Here is a 25,157-nt window from a genome sequence, read left to right on the forward strand (position 1 = left end):
AATGGTGCAATCATGGATCACTGCATCCTTGACCTCCTGGGCTCAAGCAATCCTCCCACCTCAGCTTCCCAAGTAGCTAGGACAACAGGTGTGCATCACTATGCCTGGCTAATTTCTTGTTTTTAATTTTTGGTAGAGACAGGGTCTCACTGTATTTCCCAGGCTGGTCTTGAATTTCTGGCCTCAAGTGATCCTCCCACCTCAGCCTCTCAAAACCTGGGATTACCATGCCTGGCCTTATGCATATTTTATTTATTTATTTATTTATTTATTTATTTATTTATTTATTTATTTATTTATTTATGATGGAGTCTTGCTCTGTCGCCCAGGCTAGAGTGCAGTGGCACAATCTCTGCTCACTGCAAGCTCTGCCTCCCGGATTCACGCCATTCTCCTGCCTCAGCCTCCTGAGCAGCTGGGACTACAGGCGCCCGCCACCACGCCTGGCTAATTTTTTGTGTTTTTAGTAGAGACGGGGTTTCACCATGTTAGCCAGGATGGTCTCGATCTCCTGACTACGTGATCCGCCCACCTCGGCCTCCCAAAGTGCTGGGATTACAGGTGTGAGCCACCGTACCCGGCCTTGCATATTTTAATGTTATATCTAAAACAACTACTTGACTATCAGCATAGTTAATAACAAACTCTTTTTAATTACCTTAAAACTACTAAATATCTTGCTTTTAATTAGATAAACTCTAATATAGTGTCCTTATCAAAGTTTTAAGTAGAATTTCTAAAAATAATTGCTCTAAAGCTTACATGAAAGAATTCCTTGTATATTGCTCCAATGGATCCCTTATGAAACAATAAAAATCTAATTTAGGTAAACTCCTTTTAATTATGACTTATTTTTAAGGAAATATCAATTTTTTTAACTTTCAAAAAACAAGTTACAATTTACTACAGTGAAATGGGTGAAGTGATGCTGGACTGTTTCAGTTGTATTAAATAGTGGACACATGTAATGGATACACAATGGATATACATACAAGACAGCTCACCAGAAACAACACAATATGAGCCCTTATAGAATTGAGCAAAATGGGTACATTGTCGAAGTTGTTGGAAATCAGCTCTCACTTAGGAAGAAGGAATATACAAATATGGAATGGTGAAAGGCAAGAAAGAAATTAGTAGATATGAATGGGAATTAGCATTATCTGTGTGAACTCAGCATTTCTAAAATATGTACATTTAACATATATATGTACGTTTCACATGTATATGAATATGTATGTGTGTATATATGTGTATATGTGTATAGACATGCATGTTTCCTAGCTCTGTGCAATTAAGGTGCCAAGAAAATATACTCCAGCAGCAAGGAGTGTACCTAGTGCCAGCTCTTGATCTAAAATATAGTTGCCTATTAAGAAAAACCAGTGCTCCTCAGAGAAATGGCTCATTCCACAGCTGGGGCACGGTAGGTACAAGTTGATCCTGGAACATGTTGTTATGCCAGAAAGTGAAGAACTGCTAAATCTGGTTCAACCAAGTTTTCACTGAATTCTAAGTATGGCACTGTACTAGCAGTTCTACTTATGAAGAAAATACTTGTTTTTAAGACTTAGCCCTAAACAAAATATGACCAGACAGTGAAATGTATAAAAAGACCCTTAACCTCCCTCAAAATAAGATAAATACATATTAAAACTGCACTGTTATACTATCTAACAGAATGGAAAACTCCTAAAGTTTGATGACACATACCATTAGCAAGGTTGTGAGGAATTATTGCTGGTGGATATGTGTATTGATACAACCTCTATGGAGGCAAATGTGGCAATATCTATCAAAATTACAAATATATATAATTTGATTTGGCAATTCCACTGTAGGGAAATTATCCTACAGATAATCTTATATGGATACACAGTGACATATATACAAGATAGTTCACCAGAAATAACCTAAATGTCAATTGACAGGGGCCTGGCTAAATAAATTATAGTATATCCATATAATGGAGTTCTATGCAGCTGTAAAAACAAAACAAAGAGAGAGAGAGAGAGAGGTGGTCTCTATGTACTAATACACAAAGATATTCAAAATATATTATTAAAAGAAAAACAATGTACAAAAATGTGTATTTCCTTTTGCATAAAAAGAGAGGGACAATAAAAAAATTTTATCTGTATTTGCTTATATACAAATAAAGAAACTCAAGAGTCAGGCACAGTGGCTCATGCCTATAATCCCAGCACTTTGGGAGGCTGAGGCAGGAGGATCACTTGAGACCAGGAACAGGAGTTCAAGACCAGCCTGGACAACACAGCAAAACCTCATCTCAATATAACTTAAAAATAAATAAATAGATAAACCCAAGAAGGATGGTGCTAGGGGACATTGGGAACTGACAGAATACAAAAGTATCAGGTAGATTTTTACTCTATATTTTCTACATTTGAACCATGTGAATGGGCCAGGCATGGTAGTTCATGCCTGTAAACCCAGCACTTTCGGAGCCTGAGGTAGGTGGATTCCTTGAGCCCAGGAGTTCAAGACCAGCCTGGGCAACACAGCCAGACTCCATCTCAATAAAAAGAAAAAAAAAACTGCCTACTTTAAAAATTACCCCCCTCCCTAAAATTAAGACTATGTAAGCCCTTCCTCAAAGTATCAGATATTTCAATTCATACTGAACAAATGAGAAAATATTCCTTAGTTTCTAAGTTACATCAGACTGTTTTCTTTCTTTTTTTTTTGAGACAGAGTCTCACTCTGTCACCCAGGTTGGGGCACAGTGGCATGATCTTGGCTCACTGCAACCTCCACCTCCTGGGTTTAAGCAATTCGCCTTCCTCAGCCTCCCAAGTAGCTGGGACTACAGGCACATGCCACCACACCTGGCTATTTTTTGTATTTCTAGTAGAGACAGGGTTTCACCACATTGACCAGGCTGGTCTCAAACTCCTGACCTCAGGTGATCCACCCACCTCGGCCTCCTAAAGTGCTGGGATTACAGGCATGAGACACCATGCCCAGCCTAGACTGTTTTCTTTATGCAATGAAATTCAGTATCCATCTTGGAATGAAGAGGATACTGTTAAGACTGAGGGGATGGAAGTTGTCCCGGGGATAGAAATCTCCACACATCTTAGGCCTGGCTTCAAGTATGGAATTACCTTGCATGCCCAAGTAGCATGGCATGATTCAATTTACTTCTCATTGATATCCTTAATTTCAGGATGATGAGTATTTGGTATTTGTTTTCTAAGATTATATGTTTAAAATGTAGATTACTACACTCTTTCCCAGAGCCAGAATCTCTGGAGGTGAGATCTAGCAATCTATATTTCTAAAAAGATTTCTAGGAGATTCTCATGCATGCAATCTGAAGTTTTAGAACTACCATTCCAAGAGTTAAATGTTCAGATGTTTATTAATGACAACAAACCACCCAGATAACCAACCTATGGGAGGATATCACAAGGATGCATGAACCAGCTTGAAAGATCTCCCACTGGCTAAATCTACTCCTTGATTTTGACTCATAATTAGAAAATTCATTCCAAGGTAATACAGGAAATTCACCTATGCTGTCACATAGTACTCACATAGTACTTTTATGATTTTATTTTCTACATTTAAATCTTTAATTCATTTACAATTATTCTGATAAAGCATTATAAGAGATATGGCTTTAACTATACCTTTGTCCAAATGGCTAGCAAGTTATACCAAGACTACTTAAAAATTTGTTGGGTGTGGTGGCTTACACATATAATTCCTGCACTTTAGGAGGCCAAGGCAGGAGGATCATTTGAGGCCAGGAGTTCCCTCAAACCAGCCTGGAGAACACAGTGAGACCTTGTCTCTACAAAAAAATTAATTAATTAAAAAAAATAAATTAGCCAGACATGGTGGCACACTCCTGTAGTCATAGCTACTCAGGAGGCTGAAGTGTGAGAATCTCTTGAGCCCAGGAGTCTGAGGGTGCAATGGGCTATGATTGCGCCACTGTACGCCAACCTAGGCAAGAGTGAGACCTGTCTAAAAAAAATAAATTAATAATAATAAAAATAAAAACCTATCTTTATCCCACTAATAATAAGATACCACCTTTATATTAAACTAAATTATATTGTGTATTTAACTCTACTTTTGCAATGTCTATTGTGTTTCACTAATCATTCTACTTTTCTGCCTAAGCCATACAGTTTTAATGACTGAGGCTTAGTGACATAATTTAATATTTAATATTAAAGATTTAATAGATATTAAATATTCGATTTCTAATATCTAGTCCTTCACTGTTCTTTTTCAGAGGTATCTAAGTTTTCTTACTTGTGTCCTTTTCCTTTTTTTTTTTTTTGAGACAGAGTCTCACTCTGTCACCCAGGCTGGAGTGCAATAGTGTGATCTTGGTCCACTGCAACCTCTGCTTCCCAGGTTCAAGTGATTCTCCTACCTCAGCCTCCTGAGTAGCTGGGATTATAGGCATGTGCTACCACACCCAGCTAATTTTTGTATTTTTAGTAGAGACAGGGTTTCGCCATGTTGGCCAGACTGGTCTTGAACTCCTGACATCAGATGATCCACCCACCTTGGCTTCCCAAAGTGCTGGGATTACAGGCGTGAGCCACTATGCCTGGCCTACTCGTGTCCTTTTTCACATGCACTTTAAAAAATTCACTTGGCTAGTACCAGAAAAATAATGTATATATTTTTAGTTGGATTGTGTTTATACATTAATGTAGAGAAAATTGACATGTTTATAACATTGAGTCTTTGCATCAAAAAGTAATTGTGTCCTCCCACTTGTTCAAGTCTATTTTTGCATCCTTCATGAGTATTTTAAAGTTTTTGTCTGTCAGTTTTGCACATTTCTGAATAGGTTTATTCTGGACATTTTATCTTTGTTGCTATTGTAAATGGAGTCCTCTTCTTCCATTTTATGTTCTAACTGGCTGTTATGTACATATGGAAAATATTGATTTCTACGGATTAAGTTTACCATTATTTTCCTATTGAGGGGCTCAATTTTCCTACTGTTTATAGTAAATGTTTCCATTAATTATTTTCGGTGTTCCACATATATATAAACATCATATCATCTGTGAAAAAAGATGGTTTTATCACCTCCTTTCCAATTACTTTACCTCCAGATTCTTTTTATTTGTATAAATGTTTTGGCTAGGTCAGGCATGGTGGCTAACGCCTGTAATCCCAGCATTTTGGTAGGCTGAGGCGGGTGGATCACCTGAGGTCAGGAGTTCGAGACCAGCCTGACCAACATGGTGAAACACTGCCTCTACTAAAAATAAAAAATAAGCCGGGAGTGGTGGCAGGTGACTGTAATCCAAACTACTCGGGAGGCTGAGGCAGGAGAATCCCTTGAACCCAGGAGGCGGAGGTTGCAGTGAGCTGAGACTATGCCACTGCATTCTCCAGACTGGGTGACTGAGACTCCATCTCAAAAAAAAAAAAATTAAAAATACAATAAAAATTAAAAAATTAAAAAAAATATTTTGGCTTGTACCTCCAAAGCAATGTTATTTAGTGGTGGTTACAGTGGGCAACACTGTCTTGTTTCTAATTTCAGTCAGGATACATACTTGTGCTTCCCCACTAAGTATGATGTAACTGAGTTGCATATAGCTGATTGTGTTATAGAAGTTATCTATTAATTAGTATTTTATTACTTTAAATTATGAATTGGTGTTCAATTTTGTCAAATGGATTTTCTGCATCCATGGAGACAGCCATATGACTTATAACTTTTTTTTTTCTTTTTTTTTGAGACAGTCTTGCTCTGTCACTCAGGCTGGAGTACAGTGACGTGATCTCAGTTCACTACAACCTCTGCCTCCTGGGCTGAAGAGATTCTCCTGCCTCAGCCTCCTGAGTAGCTGGGATGACAGGCACGTGCCACCACATCCAGTTGATTTTTGTATATTTAGTAGAGACGAGGTTTCACCATGTTGGCCAGGCTGGTCTCAATCTCCTGACCTCAGGTGACCCACCTGCCTTGGCCTCCCAAAGTGCTGGTCAGCCATCATGCCCAGCAAGATAACTTTAAGATATCCTTGCATTTCGGAAATTCTATTTCATAGGTATTTAATCTACTCATAGTCTAAAAGAATAAGGATTCTAATATTTGTTCCAATTTATCATTTGTCCTTTGACTTTATGACTTTTTTTGATATATCAAAATTTTAAAGATTTTTTTCTCCTTAGGACTATTTATATGATGATTTATAATATTAGATTTCCTAATATTAAGTCAATCTTGTACTCCTGAAATAAATCCAACTGTTACGAGATAGTATTCTTTAGAGACATAATAATTTTGATTTTGGCATCAATATATAGCAAGAATGTGGAAGCTTTCCGTCTTTTTATATGCTCTGGAATAGATTAAATAGAATTGACAATCTGCTCTTTAATGGTTTGACAGAATCACTCAAATCATTAAAGAGTAGACAGTTTCCTTAATGAAACTATCTTATTCTGAGAGCCAGACATGGTGGCTTGCATATGTAATCCCAGCAACTCAGGATTACTTGAGGCCAGAAGTTTGAGACCAGCCTGGGCAACACAGTGAGACTGTATCTCTAAAAAACATAATTAAAAAAACAATTAGCAGGGCATGGTGGTGCAGGCCTGTACTCCTAGCTACTTGGGAGGCTGAGGCGGGAGGACTACCTGAGCCCTAGGAGTTCAAGGCTGCAGTGAGCTATGATCATGCCACTGCACTCCAGCCTGGGTGACAGAGGAAGATCTCGTCTCCTAAAAGATTTTATTTAAAAAAAGAAAGAAAAGAAATGGTCTGGATCCTGTGTTTTTTTCTGGGGCTAGATCTCTGAAAAATTTTCTATTCCATGTATGAAAATTCTTCTAATTAGATTTTCTTTCTCTGCTTTCTTTTGGTATCCTTTGATATTATTTTTCCTCCTTTAAACCAGTTGTTTAATTCATTACTTTTCATTCTTCCTTTTCATTGCTATAATTATGGCTAATTACATTGATTTTCGAATGATATAAAATGTATTATCTATTCATAAACATTAAATTCTAAAAATTAAGAGAAGCCAAATCAATACTAACATAAAATTTTGACTAGAAGAACATAGATGGCACGTACTAATATAAACTGACCTCAACAACCAAATACTAAAATTTTCTAGCCAGGCCCGCTGGCTCATGCCTGCAATCCCAGCTCTTTGGTCAAGGTAGGCAGATTGCTTGAGCCCAGGAGTTCAAGACCAGCTCGGGCAATGTAGCGAGAACCTGTCTCTCTAACTAACAAAAAAAATTAGCCAGGCATGGTGGCACACATCTGTGGTCTCAGCTATTCAGGAGGTTGAGATGGGAGCATCACTTGAGCCCAGGTGGTCAAGGCTGTAGTGAACTGTGATCGTGCCACTGCACTCCAGCCTGAGCAATAGGGCAAAACGCTGTTTCAAAAGGAAAAAAGAAAAAAATATATATTCCTACCTTTTGTTTAGCACTTACCTTGAAGGGAATCCAACTTAGCTTTAATTAACATTCTTAACCTTCCTACTTCTTGCCTTTTCAGTTCATCAAGTTTTGTCCTCACATGGTGACTTACTAAATCCAGTTCTTTGCTTAGCCTCCCACTCTGTTAACAAAATTAACAAATTAGTTTTATCTATTACATTTCATTTTTAGACAAATGCAACAGCTTAAAAACAGGGTTAAAATACATTAGTGATAAATACTTTTGACTAATTTAGATACATTTAATATTATAAAAAGAATTTCTTTCAAAAGATATTAGCTTTAGGGCTGAGCATGGTGGCTCACATCTGTAATCCCAGCACTTTGGGAGGCTGAGGTGGGCGATCACCAGAGGTCAGGAGTTCGAGACCAGTCTAGCCAACCTGGTGAAATACCGTCTCTACTAAAAACACAAAAATTAGCTGGGCATGATGGCGCACACCTGTCAATCCCAGCTACTTGGGAGGCTGGGACAGAAGATTCACTTTAACCCAGGAGGCAGAGGTTGCAGTGAGCCAAGATTGCGCCACTGCACTCCAGTCTGGGCAACAAGAGTGAGCTTCTGTCTCAAAAAAAAAATGGCTAGGTGTGGTAACTGATGCCTGTAATCCCAGCACTTTGGGAGGCCAAGGCAGGCGGATCACCTGAGGTCAGGAGTTTGAGACCAGCCTGGCCAACATGGTAAAACCCCGTCTTTACTAAAAATACAAAAATTAGCCGGGTGTGATGACCCATGCCTATAATCCCAGCTACTCTGGAGGCTGAAGCAGGAGAATCGCTTGAACCCAGGAGGCGGAGGTTACAGTGAGCCAAGATCATGCCATTGCGCTCCAGCCTGGGCAACGAGAGTGAAACTCCATCTCAAAAAAAAAAAAAAAAAAAAGATTAGCTTTAACTCTAAAATCCAGATGTCTGAAAAACCATGTAATTTAGAAAAGCATCATTAAAGCACAAAGCAGAAACTCAAAAGGTTAAATTGTAAAATGGTATAGCCACTTCAAAAAACAGTTTGGCAGTTCCTCAAAAAGTTAAACATAGGGTTACCATGACCCAACAATTCCATTCCTAGATATATAACTAAAAGAAGAGAAAACATGTTAACACAATAACTTAAACATAATATTCATAGCTGCATATTCATACTAGCCAAAAAAGCAGAAACCTAAATGTCCATCAACTAACGAATGGATAAACAAAATACAGTATACCAATACAATGGTATGTTGTTTGGCCATAAAAAAGTATAAAATCCTGACACATGCTACAACATGAATGAACCTGTAAAACATTACGCTAAGTGAGAGAAACCAGACACAACAAACCATTTATTCTATGAGTCCATGTATACGCAATGTCCGGAACAGGCAAATCCACAGAGATGAATAGTAGATTTATTGTGGTTGGGGAAAGGGGCGCAATTAGGAGTTACAGCTTAATGGGCACACGGTTTATTTTGGGGACAATGAAAATATTCTAAAATTAGATAGCGGTGATGATTGCATGACTCTGCGGGTATATTAAAAAACTACGGAAATGGCAGGGTGCGGTAGCTCCCACCTGTTATCCCAGCACTTTGGAGGCTGAGGTAGGTGGATCGTTAGAGCGCTGGAGTTTGAGACCAGCCTGGCCAACATGGTGAAAACCCATTTCTACTAAAAATACAAAAATTAGCCAGGTGTGGTGGCACATGCCTGTAGTCCCAGCTACTCAGGAGGCTGAGACAGGAGAATCGTTTCAGCCAGGGAGGTGGAGGTTGTACTGAGCTGAGATCATGCCACTGCACTCTAGTCTGGGTGACAGAGCAAGAGTCCATCTCAGAACAAAACAAAATAAAGCAAAAAAACAGACAAAAAGACACTGAATTTTATGCTTTAAAAAGATAAATTTTATGGTATATGAATTACATGTCAACAAAGTATTTATTTTATTTTATTTTATTTTATGAGATGGAGTCCAGTCTGTCACCCAGGCTGGAGTGCAGTAGCATGATCATGGCTCACTGCAGCCTCAACCTCCCAGGCTCAAGCAGTCCTCCCACCTCAACCTCCTGAGTAGCTAGGATTACAGATGCATGCCACCATGCCTGATTAATTTTTGTATTTTTTGTAGAGACAGGGTTTTGCCATGTTGCCTAGACTGGTCTCGAACTTCTGAGCTCAAGCAATCCACCCAACTCAGCCTCCCAGAGTGCTGGGATTCCTGGGAGCCACTGCACCCAGCTTCTTATTTTTTAAAAAAGTTAAGTTGGTCAGCACCATTAGGGCTAAAAAGAACATTTAAATTAAAAGTCAGTTGGCCTCTATAAGCATTAGTCATTCCATATATAAAAGCTTTTCAAAATTTATCTTTTTTCGGTCCCCTTTGATTGCTTTCTTCAAAGATGAATGATTAGTAAGAAAACTAGGAGAATATACTGTTACAGAATCAAAAAGAGCAGTATATTTTAAGGAGAGAATAGTCATTATTATTAGATAAAACAATGGTTGTCAAAATGTAGTCCCCAACTGGAGCAGCATCACCAGGGAACTTCAGAAATGCAGGCCCTAAAGTTACTGAATTGGACACCCTGAAGGTAGGAACCAGAAATATGTTTTAACAAACCCTGAAATCTAAAAACTATTGAGATAAATAAAGGAGTCCGGAAGAATGAGGAATCAAAGGTGTTAGGATGTTCACTAGATTTGGCAATTAAGAAGTCACGGATGCCCTCCATGAAGGTATATTCAGTGGAACAGTGAGGGCAGTACCATAACCTTTCCAGTTAGGGAATGTTTGGGAAGTGAAGAAATATAATATGATTTTCCTTTCAAAATGCTTAGCTGAAAAGGAAAGAGAGGCCGGGCATGGAGGCTCATGCCTGTAATCCCAGCACTTTGGGAGGCCAAGGCAGGGGAATCATTTGAGGTCAGGAGTTTGAGACCAACCTGGACAACATCTCTACTAAAAATACAAAACTCCTATCTCTACTAAAAATACAAAAATCAGCCAGACAAGGTGGCCCACACCTGTAATCCCAGCTATTTGGGAGGCTGAGGTGGGAGGATCGCTTGAGCCTGGGAGGCAGAGATAGCAGTGAGCCAAGATTGTGTCACTGTACTCCAACCTGGGTGACAGAGTGAGACCTTGTCCCAAAAAAAAAAAAAAAGAGAAAATTCTAACTTTTTTTCTTCATTTTTCTATGAAACAAGAGTTTTTCTTAGTTATTTGTGATGATTCTACTGGTTTGGGTTTTATTGTCTAGTTTTACTCATTCTTTTCTTCTTTTTTAAGAGATGAGGTCTCGCTATGTGTCATACAGGCTAGAGCAGTCATATAATTATGGCTTACTGCAACCTCAAACTCCTGGGCTCAAGTGATCCTCCCACCTCAGCTTTCTGAGCAGCTGGGACTACAGGCACACACCACCACATCCAGCTAATTTTTTATATTTTTGGTAGAGCTAGGGGTTTCACTATGTTGCCTAGGCTGGTCTTGAACTTCTAGGATCAAGCAATTCTCCCACCTTGGCTTCTCAAACTGCTGGGATTACAAGTGTGAGCCACTGTGCCTGGCCTCAGACAATTTTTTTTTTAGTTTGAAGGATAATTTTTAATTTAATGTTTAATTAAATTAATTTTAAATTTTAATTTTTTGTAGTGACAGGGTCTCGCTATGTTGCTCTGGCTGGTCTCAAACCACTGGCTAGAAGCCATCCTCCTGCTTCAGTCTCCCAAAGTACTGGGATTACGGGTGTGGACTACTGTGCCTGCCCCCTTTTATTTTTTATTTATTTATTTATTTATTTTTAAGACAAAGTCTCACTCTATTGCCCAGGTTGGAGTGCAGTGGCACAATCTTGGCTCACTGCAACCTCTGCTGCCCAGGTTCAAGCAATTCTCCTGCCTCAGCCTCCTGAGTGGCTGGGATTACAGGTGCGTGCCACCACACCCGGCTAATTTTTCTATTTTTAGTGGAGACAGGGTTTCATCACCTTGGCCAGGCTAGTCTTGAACTCCTGACCTCAAGATCCACCTGCCTCAGCCTCCCAAACTGCTGAGATTACAGGCGTGAGCCACCGCACCCAGCCCCTCATTTCTTTTTTATCGTGTAACTGTTTAACTTCATTTTGGCTCCCCCTAACCCTTCACAGAAACAGGAATTGAATGTGAAAAGAAGAGAGTTATAAAAATATTCCCTGCACCAATCCAGGAAGCGTATTTTCTTCTTTTGCCTGAATATCTCTATGTAGTATCTCCCATGATCCACATTTTCTATGTTACCCCAAATAATGCTCTTACTCCTCATACAAAGACATTAAGAGTTCTACATCAGATATATTCAGCATAGGAAACTTGTTCCACAGATTGAATTAATCCTTGAGAAGAAGAGTAAGGTTATCCTCAAAGACAATTCCGGAGAACTATTAGCATAACACTATTACCTTTTCCCCAGAAACGTTCACAACTTCTAAGAAGAGAGCTGTGAACTAAATGCCACACCTGAGCGCTGACAGACACCACAACCTAGCGGGAGTCAGTCTTTCAAAGAAGTTCATACCAAGATCAGAAACTAAAATAAAAGGTTTGTTTGACCCAGAATGAGTCTTTCAAACACAGTTCTCTTATTCTGATTCTAGAAATAAGGCAATGTAAGTTTTTAAGAAAGTAAAAATTAAATAAATAAAGGTAACATAAGCAAACAAAATTATCTTAGGAGACATTATTGAAATTTTAAAATTAACTGGATTTTTTTTTTTACTCACTGAGTCTAAGATAAACCCAGCTAAGCTGATTCATTTCCTTTTAAGGAAAGACTTTACAAGAATCTCTCATGTCAGATCTCTACAACCCACTTTCTTTTTTTTTTTTTTTTGAGACGGAGTCTCACTCTGTCGCCCGGGCTGGAGTGCAGTGGCCGGATCTCAGCTCACTGCAAGCTCCACCTCCCGGGTTTACGCCATTCTCCTGCCTCAGCCTCCCGAGTAGCTGGGACTACAGGCGCCCACCACCTCGTCCAGCTAGTTTTTTGTATTTTTTAGTAGAGACAGGGTTTCACCATGTTAGCCAGGATGGTCTCGATCTCCCGACCTCGTGATCCGCCCGTCTCGGCCTCCCACAGTGCTGGGATTACAGGCTTGAGCCACCGCGCCCAGCCCCCCCTTTCTTATTATGAGTACTAAAGAGCTGACTATGGCTAGAATTATGTCAAATAGGGTACTTGGGACAGAGTCAAATGGTTAAACCTCTCTGATTGATATAATACATAGCCCATTATCTCTTCTGTTAATCTGGACCTGATTAAAACACCAGAACCTCGCCTATTCCAAACTTTTGAATAACTTCCTGCTGTTCTCAGATAATGACCCAAACCCCTTAACATGATATACAGGCCCTCTGTCATTGAGGCTGTGACTCCTCCCAAACCTCATCTTTTGGCCACTCAGGTCTCCATTTCTCACTCTGGGGTCCAGCCACAGTTACTGCTTCCAGTTTCCCGTATACCTCTTGCCTCTGTACCATTGCACCTTTGTCTGGGATGCCTCCCAGTCCCTCTCCTTTTCTCACTACATCTTTAAGCTCTGGCATAATCTCTATCAGGAAGAATAACTTCCCACCTCACCCCACTGCTTCATATTAGATTATGTGTCTGTCATCTGTATTTCTAGATTAAATACTCATCATATAATCCATCCTATAATCTATTTCTGGATATGATTTTCCCTTGAGGGTTCCTTAAGGGCTGGGAATAAATCTCATCTTTGTATTTCTAGTACTTAGCTCAGTGTCTGGCATGCGCAAATGTTTGTTAAATATTTAAGCCGAGCGTGGTGGCACGTGCCTGTAGTCCCAACAACTGGAGAGACTGAGGTGGGAGGACGGCTAGAGCCCAGGAGCTCAAGGCCAGCCTGGGTTATACAGTGAGACCTCATCTCTAAAAAAATTTTAAATTAAGACACATATATGTATACATTATTTAATTGCGTTTACCTTTATTTCCTCTATGTCTGCTTTCTGGAGCTTTTCTCTGAAGTGTTTATCTGTTTCCAGCACATCAATCACTTGCTTGAGATATTCATCATAATAAAGTCCAGTATCCTTCAAATTAAGAAACCAACAGTAATGCTTCTGCAGGTTTTTCCTTGTTTGAATCTAAAGAGGTCAATCCTGAGAAATAATTTCTAGCAAATGGCATTGAGACATACTTACTATGATAGTTTCAACAAAGTGAAAAAGCTGTATTTCTGAAATAAATAGTTTTATATCAGAACCAATAATCATCTTTTATTGTTACATAAAGGTAGATTTTTCTTTTTTATGACACTCTGTAGTCCAGTAGATTTTCTATATGGTTCAGACAATGAAGATTTTACCATTTTGGTTTCTCCCCATTGTTATCTGTCTCTGCTTTGAATATAATACAGTGTTTTATTGGCTAGTTAGCTCTGTGTCAGATATGTATTACAACTAATTCTCCTATTTAATATACTAACTATATTAAATAAATATTGTCTAAGGGTAAGCAGCATATGCTTGTCCAATACTCTTTTCACTGCTATTTCAGAAATAGTTTCCAAGTGTACAATTTTATAAGTCGTAAATATTAGCAATATTTTCATTATAATTCCTCCCATTTCGTTTAATTATGATTTCACCTCATTTTACCTCATTTAGTTATAATTATAATTCATTTCATCTAGTTATAATTCCTCCTATTTCACTTCATTTCACTTACTGGTGGTTCTATCTTTGCACTTTCCACAGGGTGAATATTTTGTACTTTTGTCTTGTCTATGTCTATAGGCACAGCTTCAAGAGCAGTAAGTAGACATGTAATCAAGAGAAAGCAATACGGTAGCAGGATGGTCCTCCACCTCATCTGAAATAAAGAAATAATTATGGTAAAGTCATGAAAAGATATTTTAACACTATATACAAGCATTCCAAATGTCACAATCATATATTTAATCTCAAGAGGTTTAATAAAACAAAAAAATTATAGGAAAGGGAAAAAATAGATTATAACTTGTCAAAAATAATGCTTAAAATATATCACTAAAGAAAATCAAGGGAGAATTGTTTTTGTAGCCAAAATTAAAAAGACAGAATACAATATTTTAAAGTTTATACTGTTTTTTGTTTGTTTGTTTGTTTGTTTGTTTGAGATGGAGTTCGCGCTTGTTGCCCAGGCTGGAGTGCAACGGTACGATCTCGGCTCACCACAACCTCCGTCTCCTGGGTTCAAGCGATTCTCCTGCCTCAGCCTCCCGAGCAGCTGGGATTACAGGCATGCGCTATCACGCCTGGCTAATTTTGTATTTTTAGTAGAGACAGGGGTTTCTCTATGTTGGTCAGGATGGTCTCGAACTCCTGACCTCAGGTGATCCACCCGCCTCAGCCTCCCAAAGTGCTAAGATTACAGGCATGAGCCACCACGCCCTGGCTATACTGTTTTTACACTATAAGAAAACATTTGGTTAATTACAAAAGCTTCAATCTAGTCATGCCATTTTTTTTTTTTTTTTTAAGGCAACACATTTTACCCACAAAACACCATTTGGAAAAGAACACATAACCCCATTTTCACCACAACCCTAAGTGGTACATACACAAGAGAGTTGACACATTTTACAAATGAAGAAATTAATTATTAAACCAATTCCTTACAGAGCATTGTCTTGCCATTAACAAACCACTAAAACTCACATTTTACTATCTTTATACCCATTTTTTTAGCATTCTTTATTGAGATACACTTCACATGTCATAAAATTCACCCATTTAAGTATAGGATATGTCTAATCTATAAAGATGCTACCCAAAGTTTAGTTCTCAATCTTACAAAATCAGATCATCTGAAAGCACATCAGAAATGCAAATTCTCAGGCTGTACCCAAAACCTCTGGGGTGGGGGCCAGGAACCTGTTTTAACAAACAGGGGGGTCCTGGGGGTTTCTATGTATACTAAAACCTGAGATCCACTCTTCTCTAGGATACTAGAATCTCTAATAGGGTAGTATACTTCACAGAATGTCTTCTCACTATGAATCACCTCCTCTTCCCCACAAATACTTGTAATAACAAAAAAGGTTTATTACTCATTCATGCTTCATGTCCACACATACGTAGGTGTGCATTTCGGGTTTTTTGAGATATCTCATAAGCCATAAAATGTTTTAAATTATACTATTCAGTGTTTTCTAGAATATTCAAAAGGCTGTGCAACCATCTCTACTATCTAATTTTAAAACATTTTCATCATCTCAAAAAGAAACCCCATAACCATTAGCAGTCACTCACTGTTACCCTTTTTTCCCATCCCCTGGCAAACACTAATCTACTTTCTAGCTGTATAGATTTGCCTATTCTGGTCATTTCATATAAATGGAATTATACAATATGTAGCCTTTTGTGTCTGCCTTTTATCACTTAGCAGTATGTTTCCAGGTACAACCACATTGTAACAAGTATCAGGACTTTATTTCTTTTTTATAGCTGAATAGATAGTCCATTGTATAGATATGCCACATTTGTTTATCCATTCATGAATTGATGGACATTTGGATTGTTTCTTTCAGGCAGTTTTGAATAATACTTCAGTGAACATTTATGTTCAAGTTACTGAGTTAACAGGTTTTCAATTCTTTTGGTTATATAACTAGGAGTAGAATTGTTGAGTCAGTTTGGTAACTCTAAGTTTAACTTTTTGAGGAACTGCCAAACTGTTTTCCAAAGTAGCTATACCATTTTACATTCTCACCACTTATATATGAGGGTTCTAATTTTTCCATATTCTTCCATGTGTTTTTGTCACTTCTGCTGCTCTCCTCTTCTGCCAAGTCTACCATAAAGAAGAAGAAAAGTCAAGAGAATGTGTTTGTATACATGGGGGTGTGTGTGTGTGTGTGTCCTAACAACACCTGACAACATTTTTTTTTTTTTTTGAGACAGAGTCTCGCTCTGTCGCCCAGGCTGGAGTGCAATGGCCCGATTTCGGCTCACTGCAACCTCCGTCTCCCAGGTTCAGCAATTCTCCTGCCTCAGCCTCCTGAGTAGCTGGGACTACAGGTACTCACCACCTGTAGTGAGTTTTTTTTTGTATTTTTAGTAGAGACAGGGTTTCACTATGTTGGCAAGGCTGGTCTCGAACCCCTGACCTCAGATGATCCACCCACCTTGGCCTCCCAAAGTGCTGAAATTACAGGCATGAGCCACTGCACCTAGCCTCTGACAATATCTTGAAGTTACAAAGTCACAAAAAGTTTCTGAGAAACTACTTTAACTGAATTTATGGTTCCTAAAGATTTAATTGATCCCCAAGCTTTATTATAAATAACAACAGAAACCATCTATTGAATGTTTACTATGTACCAAGCAGTATGCTAAACTTTTAAAAAATATTAACACATCAACTCTTACAATGACTCTGTGAAGTCAATATTATTATCCCCATTTCAAAGTACAAGAAACTGAGACATATCACTTCTAGTTCACACAGCAGTCAGTCACACAGCCAGAGTGTAGACCTGGGGGTGACTGACTCCAAAGCCTCTGCTGGCTTTCCAGGAGTGGTTCTCAAAGTATGGTCCCTGGGACAGCAGCATTGGCATCACCTGGGAATTTGTTAGAAATGCAAATTCTCAAGGCCTACTCCATATTTTCTAAATCAGAGGCTCTGGGTATAGGAGGCCTCACAATCTGTGTTTTAACAAGCCCTATAGGTGATTCTGATACATGCCAACATTTGAAAACCACTGCCCTAGAACATACTGCCTCCCTTTGCTCTATTATTTACCAACCTCACCTACAATGAGAGACAAAGAGAATGCCCATCTCAAAGGTAAACTTGGATCCTTAAAAAACAGAAAGTGGGAAAAAAGAGAAATAGAAAGTGGGTTTTATACCAAGCAGTAAGGCAGAACTAAATTTAGGTCTGTATTCTAATTCCAGCTGCACCACTTACTTGCTATGTGATCACAGGTTAGTCAATAAACTTCCCACTTCAGTTCCCTCATTTATAAAAAAAAAAAAAAAAAAATTAAAAAAAAAAAATTTAACTTGAACTTAGTATTACTTAAGTACTTAAATTATATTATCTATTTATTCTTTTGAGTACAGATCTTTCCCGTTACCTAATCAGAAATACTTAAAAAAAAAAAAAAGAAGAAAAGCTGCTTGTACTCACACCATTCATTTAAAATGATTAAGTTATATGACTTGTAAATGCCTTTAAACTAAATATTGCTTATTCAGCTAGCTTAAAATTATATTTGTAAAGCAAGCGGCAGGCCTGGGTGCTGAGATACAAGGATTAACAACAAGGAAATCAACTAGCAAAGAAAGTTCATATCTAGACACAATAAAAATGATGTAAAGCCAGGAAAGTTTCACACTTTGGAAACAAAATATGGAACATTATCCTCTCTAATCAAACTGAGAATTTGCTTCTGTGGAAGCAGAAACAAAGTTCCTCCTTGATTTCAGGTTTAGAGATTGTCAGACTTACATTTCATTCAAGTTGCATTTATTTTTAACTTCTGCAAGAAAGAGGACAATGAATTGTGACCGCCATTTCAAAGCCAAAAACTTTCACTTTTTGATAATTTTAAAGGACAAAAGACTGATTTTTTTTTTTTTTTTAATGCAGTCTTACTCTGCCACCCAAGCTGGAGTACAGTGGCATGATCTTGCCTCACTGCAACCTCTGCCTCCCGGGTTCAAGTGATTACCCTGCCTCAACCTCCAGAGTAGCTGGGATTACAGGTGCAGGCCACCATACCTGGCTAGTTTTTGTATTTTTAGTAGAGACAGAATTTCACCATGTTGGCCAGGCTGGTCTTGAACTCCTGATCTGCCCGCCTCAGCCTCCCAAAGTGCTGGGATTACAGGCATGAGCCACTGCGCTTGGCCCAAAAGACTGATTTTTTTCTTTTTTTTTTTTTGAGACAGAGTCTCACTCTGTTGCCCAGGCTGGAGTGCAGTGGCTTGATCTCGGGTCACCACAACCTCTGCCTCCCAGGTTCAAGCAATTCTCCTGCCTTAGCCTCTTGAGTAGCTGGGACTACAGGTGTGCGCCACCATGCCTGGCTAATTTTTGTATTTTTAGTAGAGATGGGTTTCACTATGTTGGTCAGGTTGGTCTCAAACTCCTGACCTCGTGATCCGCCCGCCCTAGCCTCCCAAAGTACTGGGATTACAGGCGTGAGCCACTATGCCCGGCCAAGACTGATATTTTTAAGGAGAAGTCTGTTGAAAAATAAAATACAACAGAACTGATTAATAGTAAATACAGCCAGAAACAAGAAGACACATATTATATGATTCAATTTATATAAATGTTGAAAATAGGCAAATCCACAGAGAAAGAAAGTAGATAACGGGTTGTTGAGGGTTGCTGGTGGAGGGAGGGGAAAATGAGAAATAAGTGCTAAATGGGTACAGGGTTCCTTTTTGGGGTGATGAAAATATTCTAAAATGAAATCATTGAGATGGTTGCATAACCTTATGAATATACTAAAAAACAGTGAATTGTATACTGTAAAAGAGAGAATTGTATGATATATAAATTATATTTCAATTTTTTAAAAAGGAGTGAAAATAGAGCAAAAAAAATCCAAGCTTATAAAATGTGAAATTTTTTAAAAATACAATTTATGAACCACTATTACCCTTCTACACTAGTCATGTTCATAATTTTTCAAAATTATCCCATTTTCTATGTTCTTAATGATTTTTGTTTGCTTGTTCCACAATCACTAGAAAAGCATGTGAAAATCTTACATCATGATTTTGTCTGTTTTTCCTTATAATTCTGTTAATTTTTATTCAAATATTAGGTATATATAAATTTAAGATTTTCTAGCTTTACGGTAAATTTAATCTTTTATCTCATGACTGACCTTTATATCCTAACCATATTAGTATATTTTTTTTTTACTGTTTTTTGAGACAGGGTCTCAACATGTTGCCCAGGCCAGTCTCAAACTCTTGGGCTCAAGCGATCCTCTTGCCTCAGCCTCCCAAAGTGCTGGGATTAGAGGCATAAGCTACTACACCCAGCCTCAGTTAATGGAACATGAAAATTTTAATTGGCCACATGGCAACAGCAACATAGTCTTTGTTATGTGTATATACATGAACTTTATTATAGTTATTATTATTGTCATAACTTCAGATTGAGTTTTTGCATTGTTGGTGCTTGTCATTGTAAATATCTTCACAAAGATTAAGCTGTGATTGGGCATTAAAATGAAAAGTTACTTTGTAAGCACAGAAACAAAGCAGCTGATGTTAGTGAAGCAAATACTTGTTATTAGGGGAGTAACAGCAAGTTTACTTTTTCTTATAGAGGAACAACTAAGTGCTTCACCTGACTTTAGACAGGAAGATACCTGCAAGGAGACAAAGCCATGTTATGTTTTGTTAGTAAAACACAACAGGATTACCTATCAGCAGCCAAACAATGCAGATGAAGATAGCAGAAACCAACGATGCCTCCAATAAATAAAAAAAACTCAAGGAACATAAGGCTGAATTGATGGACTCTGCAAATGTCAATTTGTCAGGAACTTCTTAAAATTACTGACTAGAAGCTGCATAACTTCCAGCAAAGTATATTTTAAGGAAAAAAACAAAGCTGAGTTTAGTCAACAGGAAATTCTGACAACATCCTGATGTTCTTTTACATGCCTCAAAATCTACATTAATGCTAAAGGTGGTAAAGAGATTGATACGAGAATGGTCAGAAAATAACAAATCACTGTAACATTGCTGTAAATGCCTACAGCCAGAAGTTGTTGCCATATTAAACATTAAATTATAAAATGATCTCCCCCAAGATGTTATATTAAGCATTTTTAAGAAGTAGGGGGTTGATGGATGGTGGCTGAGCTAAAGGAAGAGTAGCTAAATCTGATTTGAATGTTGAAGAGCCCTACATAACCTGACAAGTTTGTTTATTAGTTTAGTTCTTGATACATTCTGAGAGTGTGTATCTCAATAAAGAATATGTTGCCTGAAAAGTAATACAAGTTGGTGTGATTCATGAAGGCCAGTCCTCCAGGTCTTCATCAACAAATCATTTAAGGAGAGTCTGAGGAAAGAATATGAATCTGAAAACTTCCTGTCATCATCTTCTGATAAGATGAAGAAAGCACCAACACCAAACTTGTAAAATTAGTAGAGGGGGCTTGGAAGAAAATCTCTGGCAAAAGGGTAAGAAGAGGCCAGGCATGGTGGCTCACACCTGTAATGCCAGCACTTTGGGAAGCCAAGGCGGGCAGATTGGTTGAGGTTAGGAGTTCAAGACCAACCTGGCCAATATGATGAAACCCTGTCTCTACTAAAAATTACAAAAAATTAGCCGGGCATGGTGGTGCATGCCTGTAGTCCTAGTTACTCAGGAGGCTGAGGCAGGAGAATTGCCTGAACCTGGGAGATGAAGGTTGCAGTGAGCCGGATTGCACCACTGCATTCCAGACTGGGCAACAGAGTGAAAACCCATCTCAAAAAAAAAAAAAAAAAAGATATGTTATTAAATAGACTTTAAGGGCCAGGCATGGTGGCTCATGCCTGTAATCCCAACACTTTGGGAGGCTGAAGTGAGTGGATCACCTTAGGTGAGGAGTTTGCAACCAGCCTGGCCAACATAGCGAAACCCCGTCTCTACTAAAAATATGAAAATTAGCCCGGAGTGGTGGTGCATGCCTGTAGTCCCAGCTATTCGGGAGGCTGAGGCAGGAGAATGGCTTGAACCTGGGAGGTGGAGGTTGCAGTGAACCAAGACTGTGCCACTGCACTCCAGTCTGGACAACGGAGACCCTGTCTCAAAAAAAAAAAAAAAAGAAAGAAAGAAAAAGAAGAAAGAAGGAAGAAGGAAGAAGAAGAAAGGAGGAAGAGGAGGAGGAGGAGGAGAAAAAGATAAAATAAAATAAATAGGCTTTAAGATTCCATTGGGCTGGATGCAGTGGCTCGCGCCTGTAATTCCAGCTACTCAGGAAGCTGAGGTGAGAAGATTGCTTGAACCCAGGAGTTCTAGGCTGCAGGGAGCTATGATTGTGCCACTGTACTCCAGTCTGGGTGACAGAGACCCCAGGGTGGGATAAAAGATTCTATCAATATTAAGACACACCATTGTATACCATACAGAAAAAAATGCTGCCAATTAAACTATACCACTGTGCTTTATCACTTACAATTCTATTTTATGTTTGCTGAAAGTATTTTTAGGCATATCATAGATTTTTCTCACATCATTTTTACACACACATAAAGAAATTAAATGAAATAAATTGATTAAGGTATTCTAAGGACTTCTTCACCTTTGTAGTCCAAGTCTTTTTAAACACTTTCTTGAATTGTTACCTTTTGTGTTTTCCCATACAACACTGTTCTCTCTACCAGAGAGAGGAATGGTGATTTCTTCAAGCTATTTTTGGTTTTTGTTTTTTGAGACAGAGTCTCACTCTATTGCCCGTGCTGGAGTGCAGTGCCGCGATCTCAGATCACTGCAACCTCCACCTCCCGGGGTCAAGCAATTCCTGCCTCAGCCTCCTGAGTAGCTGGGATTACAGGTGTGTACCACCACGCCGGCTAATTTTTGTATTTTTAGTAGAGATTGGGTTTCACCATGTTGGCCAGGCTGGTCTCAAACTCCTGACCTCAAGCAATCTCCCCACTTTGGCCTCCCAAAGTGCTGGGATTACAGGAGTGAGCCAACGTGCCCTGCCCTTAAAGTTGATTTAATAACATATCTTTCTTTTTTCTTTTTGAGATGGAGTTTCACTCTGTTACCCAGGCTGGAATGCAGTGGTGCAATCTTGGCTCACTGCAACCTTCACCTCCCAGGTTCAAGCAATTCTCCTGCCTCAGCCTCCTGAGTAGCTAGGACTACAGGTGTGCACCACCATGCCCAGCTAATTTTTTGTATTTTTAGTAGAGACAGGGTTTTGTCATGTTGGCCAGGCTGGTCTCGAATTCCTAACCTCAACCAATCTGCCCACCTCAGCCTCCCAAAGTGCTGGGATTACAGGCATGAGCCACCATGCCCGACCTTAATACCATATCTTGATTTTTAAATCTACCACCTTCTATAGTGCTTTTTCATTTTTTTGTTTTTTGAGATAGGTTCTCATTCTGCTGCCCAGGCTGAACTGCAGTGGTAAGCTCACAGCTCACTGCAAGTTTGATTTCTTGGGCTCAAGAGATCCTCTTGCTTCAGCTTCTCATGTAGCTGGGCCCACAAGCAAGCCACCATGCACGGTGATTTTTTTTTTTTTTTTTTTTTGTAGAGATGCGGTTTCATCATGTTGCTCAGGCTGGTAGGGCTTTCTATTTATTCTGCCTCTCTCACCTTTTAAATTTATTTTTGATTGATGGAGAATGTTCTCCACTCGTTTCTAATCTGTTAGTGCTTATTCTAGACATAACTAGGACAATTAATTTAAACACTTAACTCTACTTCTTAATAAGGCCTCAATAAACACCAACTGCATTTAAAAAAAAAAAAAAAAAAGTTAAGTATTCCAGCACATTAGGCAAAAAAATAATGACACAAAAATCTCTTTAAATACCAAGATGTCAAATGTGTCTGCATTAAAGGAATAACACTAAGTTTACTAGATTTACAGATTTTCATGAATAAGAAAATATACAAATATCCATATAGAAGAAAGAAAGATAAGTAATAAGGACAGGCAACGGGAAGAAGGGGGACTAACCTACTTTTCTTCCACTATCAGGTAAGAATGACCTTCTCCTTTCCTTTATCACCCTCTTCTTTCATAAGAGAGATACGGACCTAAAGAGGAGATACTGGGCTGAACCAGGCTGAAACAGTAGACTCATCCAAACCAGGACAGGCTGATAATTTACTCTCTAAAGTAGGATGGTGTGAAATTCTAAATTTTGTAGTCATCTCAAGACAGAATGGGAGGCACTGACCCCAAAAGCATCAGAGCCTCAGGTAAAATTACAAAGTAAGCAGAGTTCTTAAGCTTCTCTTAGTATTCAGTAGATATAATTTCCTTAAATTTTAAAGTCCTAAAAGAAAGTTAATCTCTTCCCCTGTCTCAACCAAGTCAAAATTTCTATTCTGCTGGGCACAGAGGTTCATGCCTATAATCCCAGTACTTTGTGAGGACAAGGAGGGTGGATTCCTTGAGCCCAGGAGTTCAAGACCAGCCTGAGCAATATAGTGAAACCTCTGTCTCTACAAAAAATACAAAAATTAGTTGGGCATGGTGGCACATGCCTGTAGTCCCAGCTACTTGGTGGGGGATGACGTGGGAGGATCACTTGAGCATGGCAGCACTCTAGCCAGGGTGACAGAGTGAGAACATGTCTCAAAAAATAAAATGTCCATTCAAACACAGAGGCACATTTGTTAGCTACTGATTTATACCAGTAGTTATAAAGACTGTTTGCTTAGTGTGTGTGTGTGTGTGTGTGTATGTGCGCATGCGCACATGTGTGCGTTTTGTGTGTGTGTGTGTGTGTGTGTGTGATGGTTTCCTGTTTTGATTGTTGGGCAAGATATCCTGGAAGTGGTTAAAAAGAATTACCATAGATAACCGGGTTGAAAAGTACAGAAAACCGAAGATTTTCTCTTTCCTTGGAAGTAGTCTGTTTCTCCTTTATTATGTATCTTTTTTTTTTGAGAGAGAGAGTCTTGCTCTGTTGCCCAGGCTGGACTGCAGCACTGCAATCTCGGCTCACTGCAACCTCCGCCTCCTGGGTTCAAGTAATTCTCCTGCCTCAGCCTCCTAAGTAGCTGGGACTACAGGCACGTGCCACCACACCCAGCTAATTTTTTGTGCTTTTTTTTAGTAGAGATGGGGTTTCACCATGTTGGCCAGGCTAGTCTCCATCTCTTGACTTCGTGATCTGCCCGCCTCAGCCTCCCAAAGTGCTGGGATTACAGGCGTGAGCCACCGTGCCCGGCCTCCTTTACATATCTTTTTCCATCTTCCTCAATCCTCTTCTTTTGCCCCTCTTCCTTTTCAATTAAAGGCTGAACTGAAGAATGTTTCCTTTAACCTATTATAAGTAAGTATGTATGTATGTATGTATTATGTATTGAGACTTTGTTTCTAAAAACAAAACTAAACTAATATTTATGTATTAAGTAACGACTGTGGTACCAGATACTATGCTAGAAGACAAAGGTAAGTGAGATCCACATAGTCCTTACCCTCACAGGGCTTCAATCTAGTGAGGAAGATAAGCTATTAAATACAATCGCAATTTTTAAAATGCTGCTTACAAAACAATGCATAGCATGATCCTTTTCTGTTAATTAAAAAAATTTAAAAGTCATGAAAATGGTACTCACCAGACAGACATTCTCAGTCAGGTGATTTATAATGTTAAATGTCTCTTAAAAACAAAACTGGGTTGTTTTTATGGTCACAAGTCTCCTGATTATTTTGTTTATTTGAGGTCAACGAGTCTAGATCAGAAAAAAGGAAACTGCAGCACTAGCAGCAAAAGAATTACTGTAGTTTGTGCCTACTAATACAACCAAAAAATGTAAAAACTTTCAAAAATACAAATATACTGTGTAGAAATAAAATCTTAACTTACTGTCTCCCTTCTAAAAACTCTAAATGATTGACTGAATCTTTAGAATCTTTCTCACTCCAATTTCCATTCCCTGAATTTCTTTCTCTCAAAGCTATTTATTTCAGTTTACTTTTTGAAATAGAAACAATGACA

General features: G+C 38.8%; 1 protein-coding gene across 17 annotated transcripts in view; it reads right to left on the minus strand.

The window, feature by feature from the left end:
- The window catches only part of NUCB2 (nucleobindin 2), a 65,204-nt gene that overhangs the window by 23,310 nt on the left and 16,737 nt on the right, over nucleotides 1-25,157 (minus strand). For 10 of the 17 annotated variants that reach the window (XM_023230795.3, XM_023230793.2, XM_023230791.2 and 7 more), the window contains 3 exons: nucleotides 14,179-14,322; nucleotides 13,434-13,541; nucleotides 7,462-7,588 (listed from right to left, as the gene is read on the minus strand). In XM_023230795.3, the coding sequence (XP_023086563.1) occupies nucleotides 7,462-7,588; nucleotides 13,434-13,541; nucleotides 14,179-14,322 (379 nt within the window). Of the gene's footprint in view, nucleotides 1-7,461; nucleotides 7,589-13,433; nucleotides 13,542-14,178; nucleotides 14,323-16,203; nucleotides 16,285-23,161; nucleotides 23,242-25,157 lie in introns of all 17 variants that reach the window. The other 7 variants (XM_023230801.3, XM_023230798.2, XM_023230806.2 and 4 more) reach the window with 3 other exon arrangements.

This window comes from Piliocolobus tephrosceles, chromosome 13 (assembly GCF_002776525.5).
Source record: "Piliocolobus tephrosceles isolate RC106 chromosome 13, ASM277652v3, whole genome shotgun sequence".
Classification (NCBI taxonomy): domain Eukaryota; kingdom Metazoa; phylum Chordata; class Mammalia; order Primates; family Cercopithecidae; genus Piliocolobus; species Piliocolobus tephrosceles.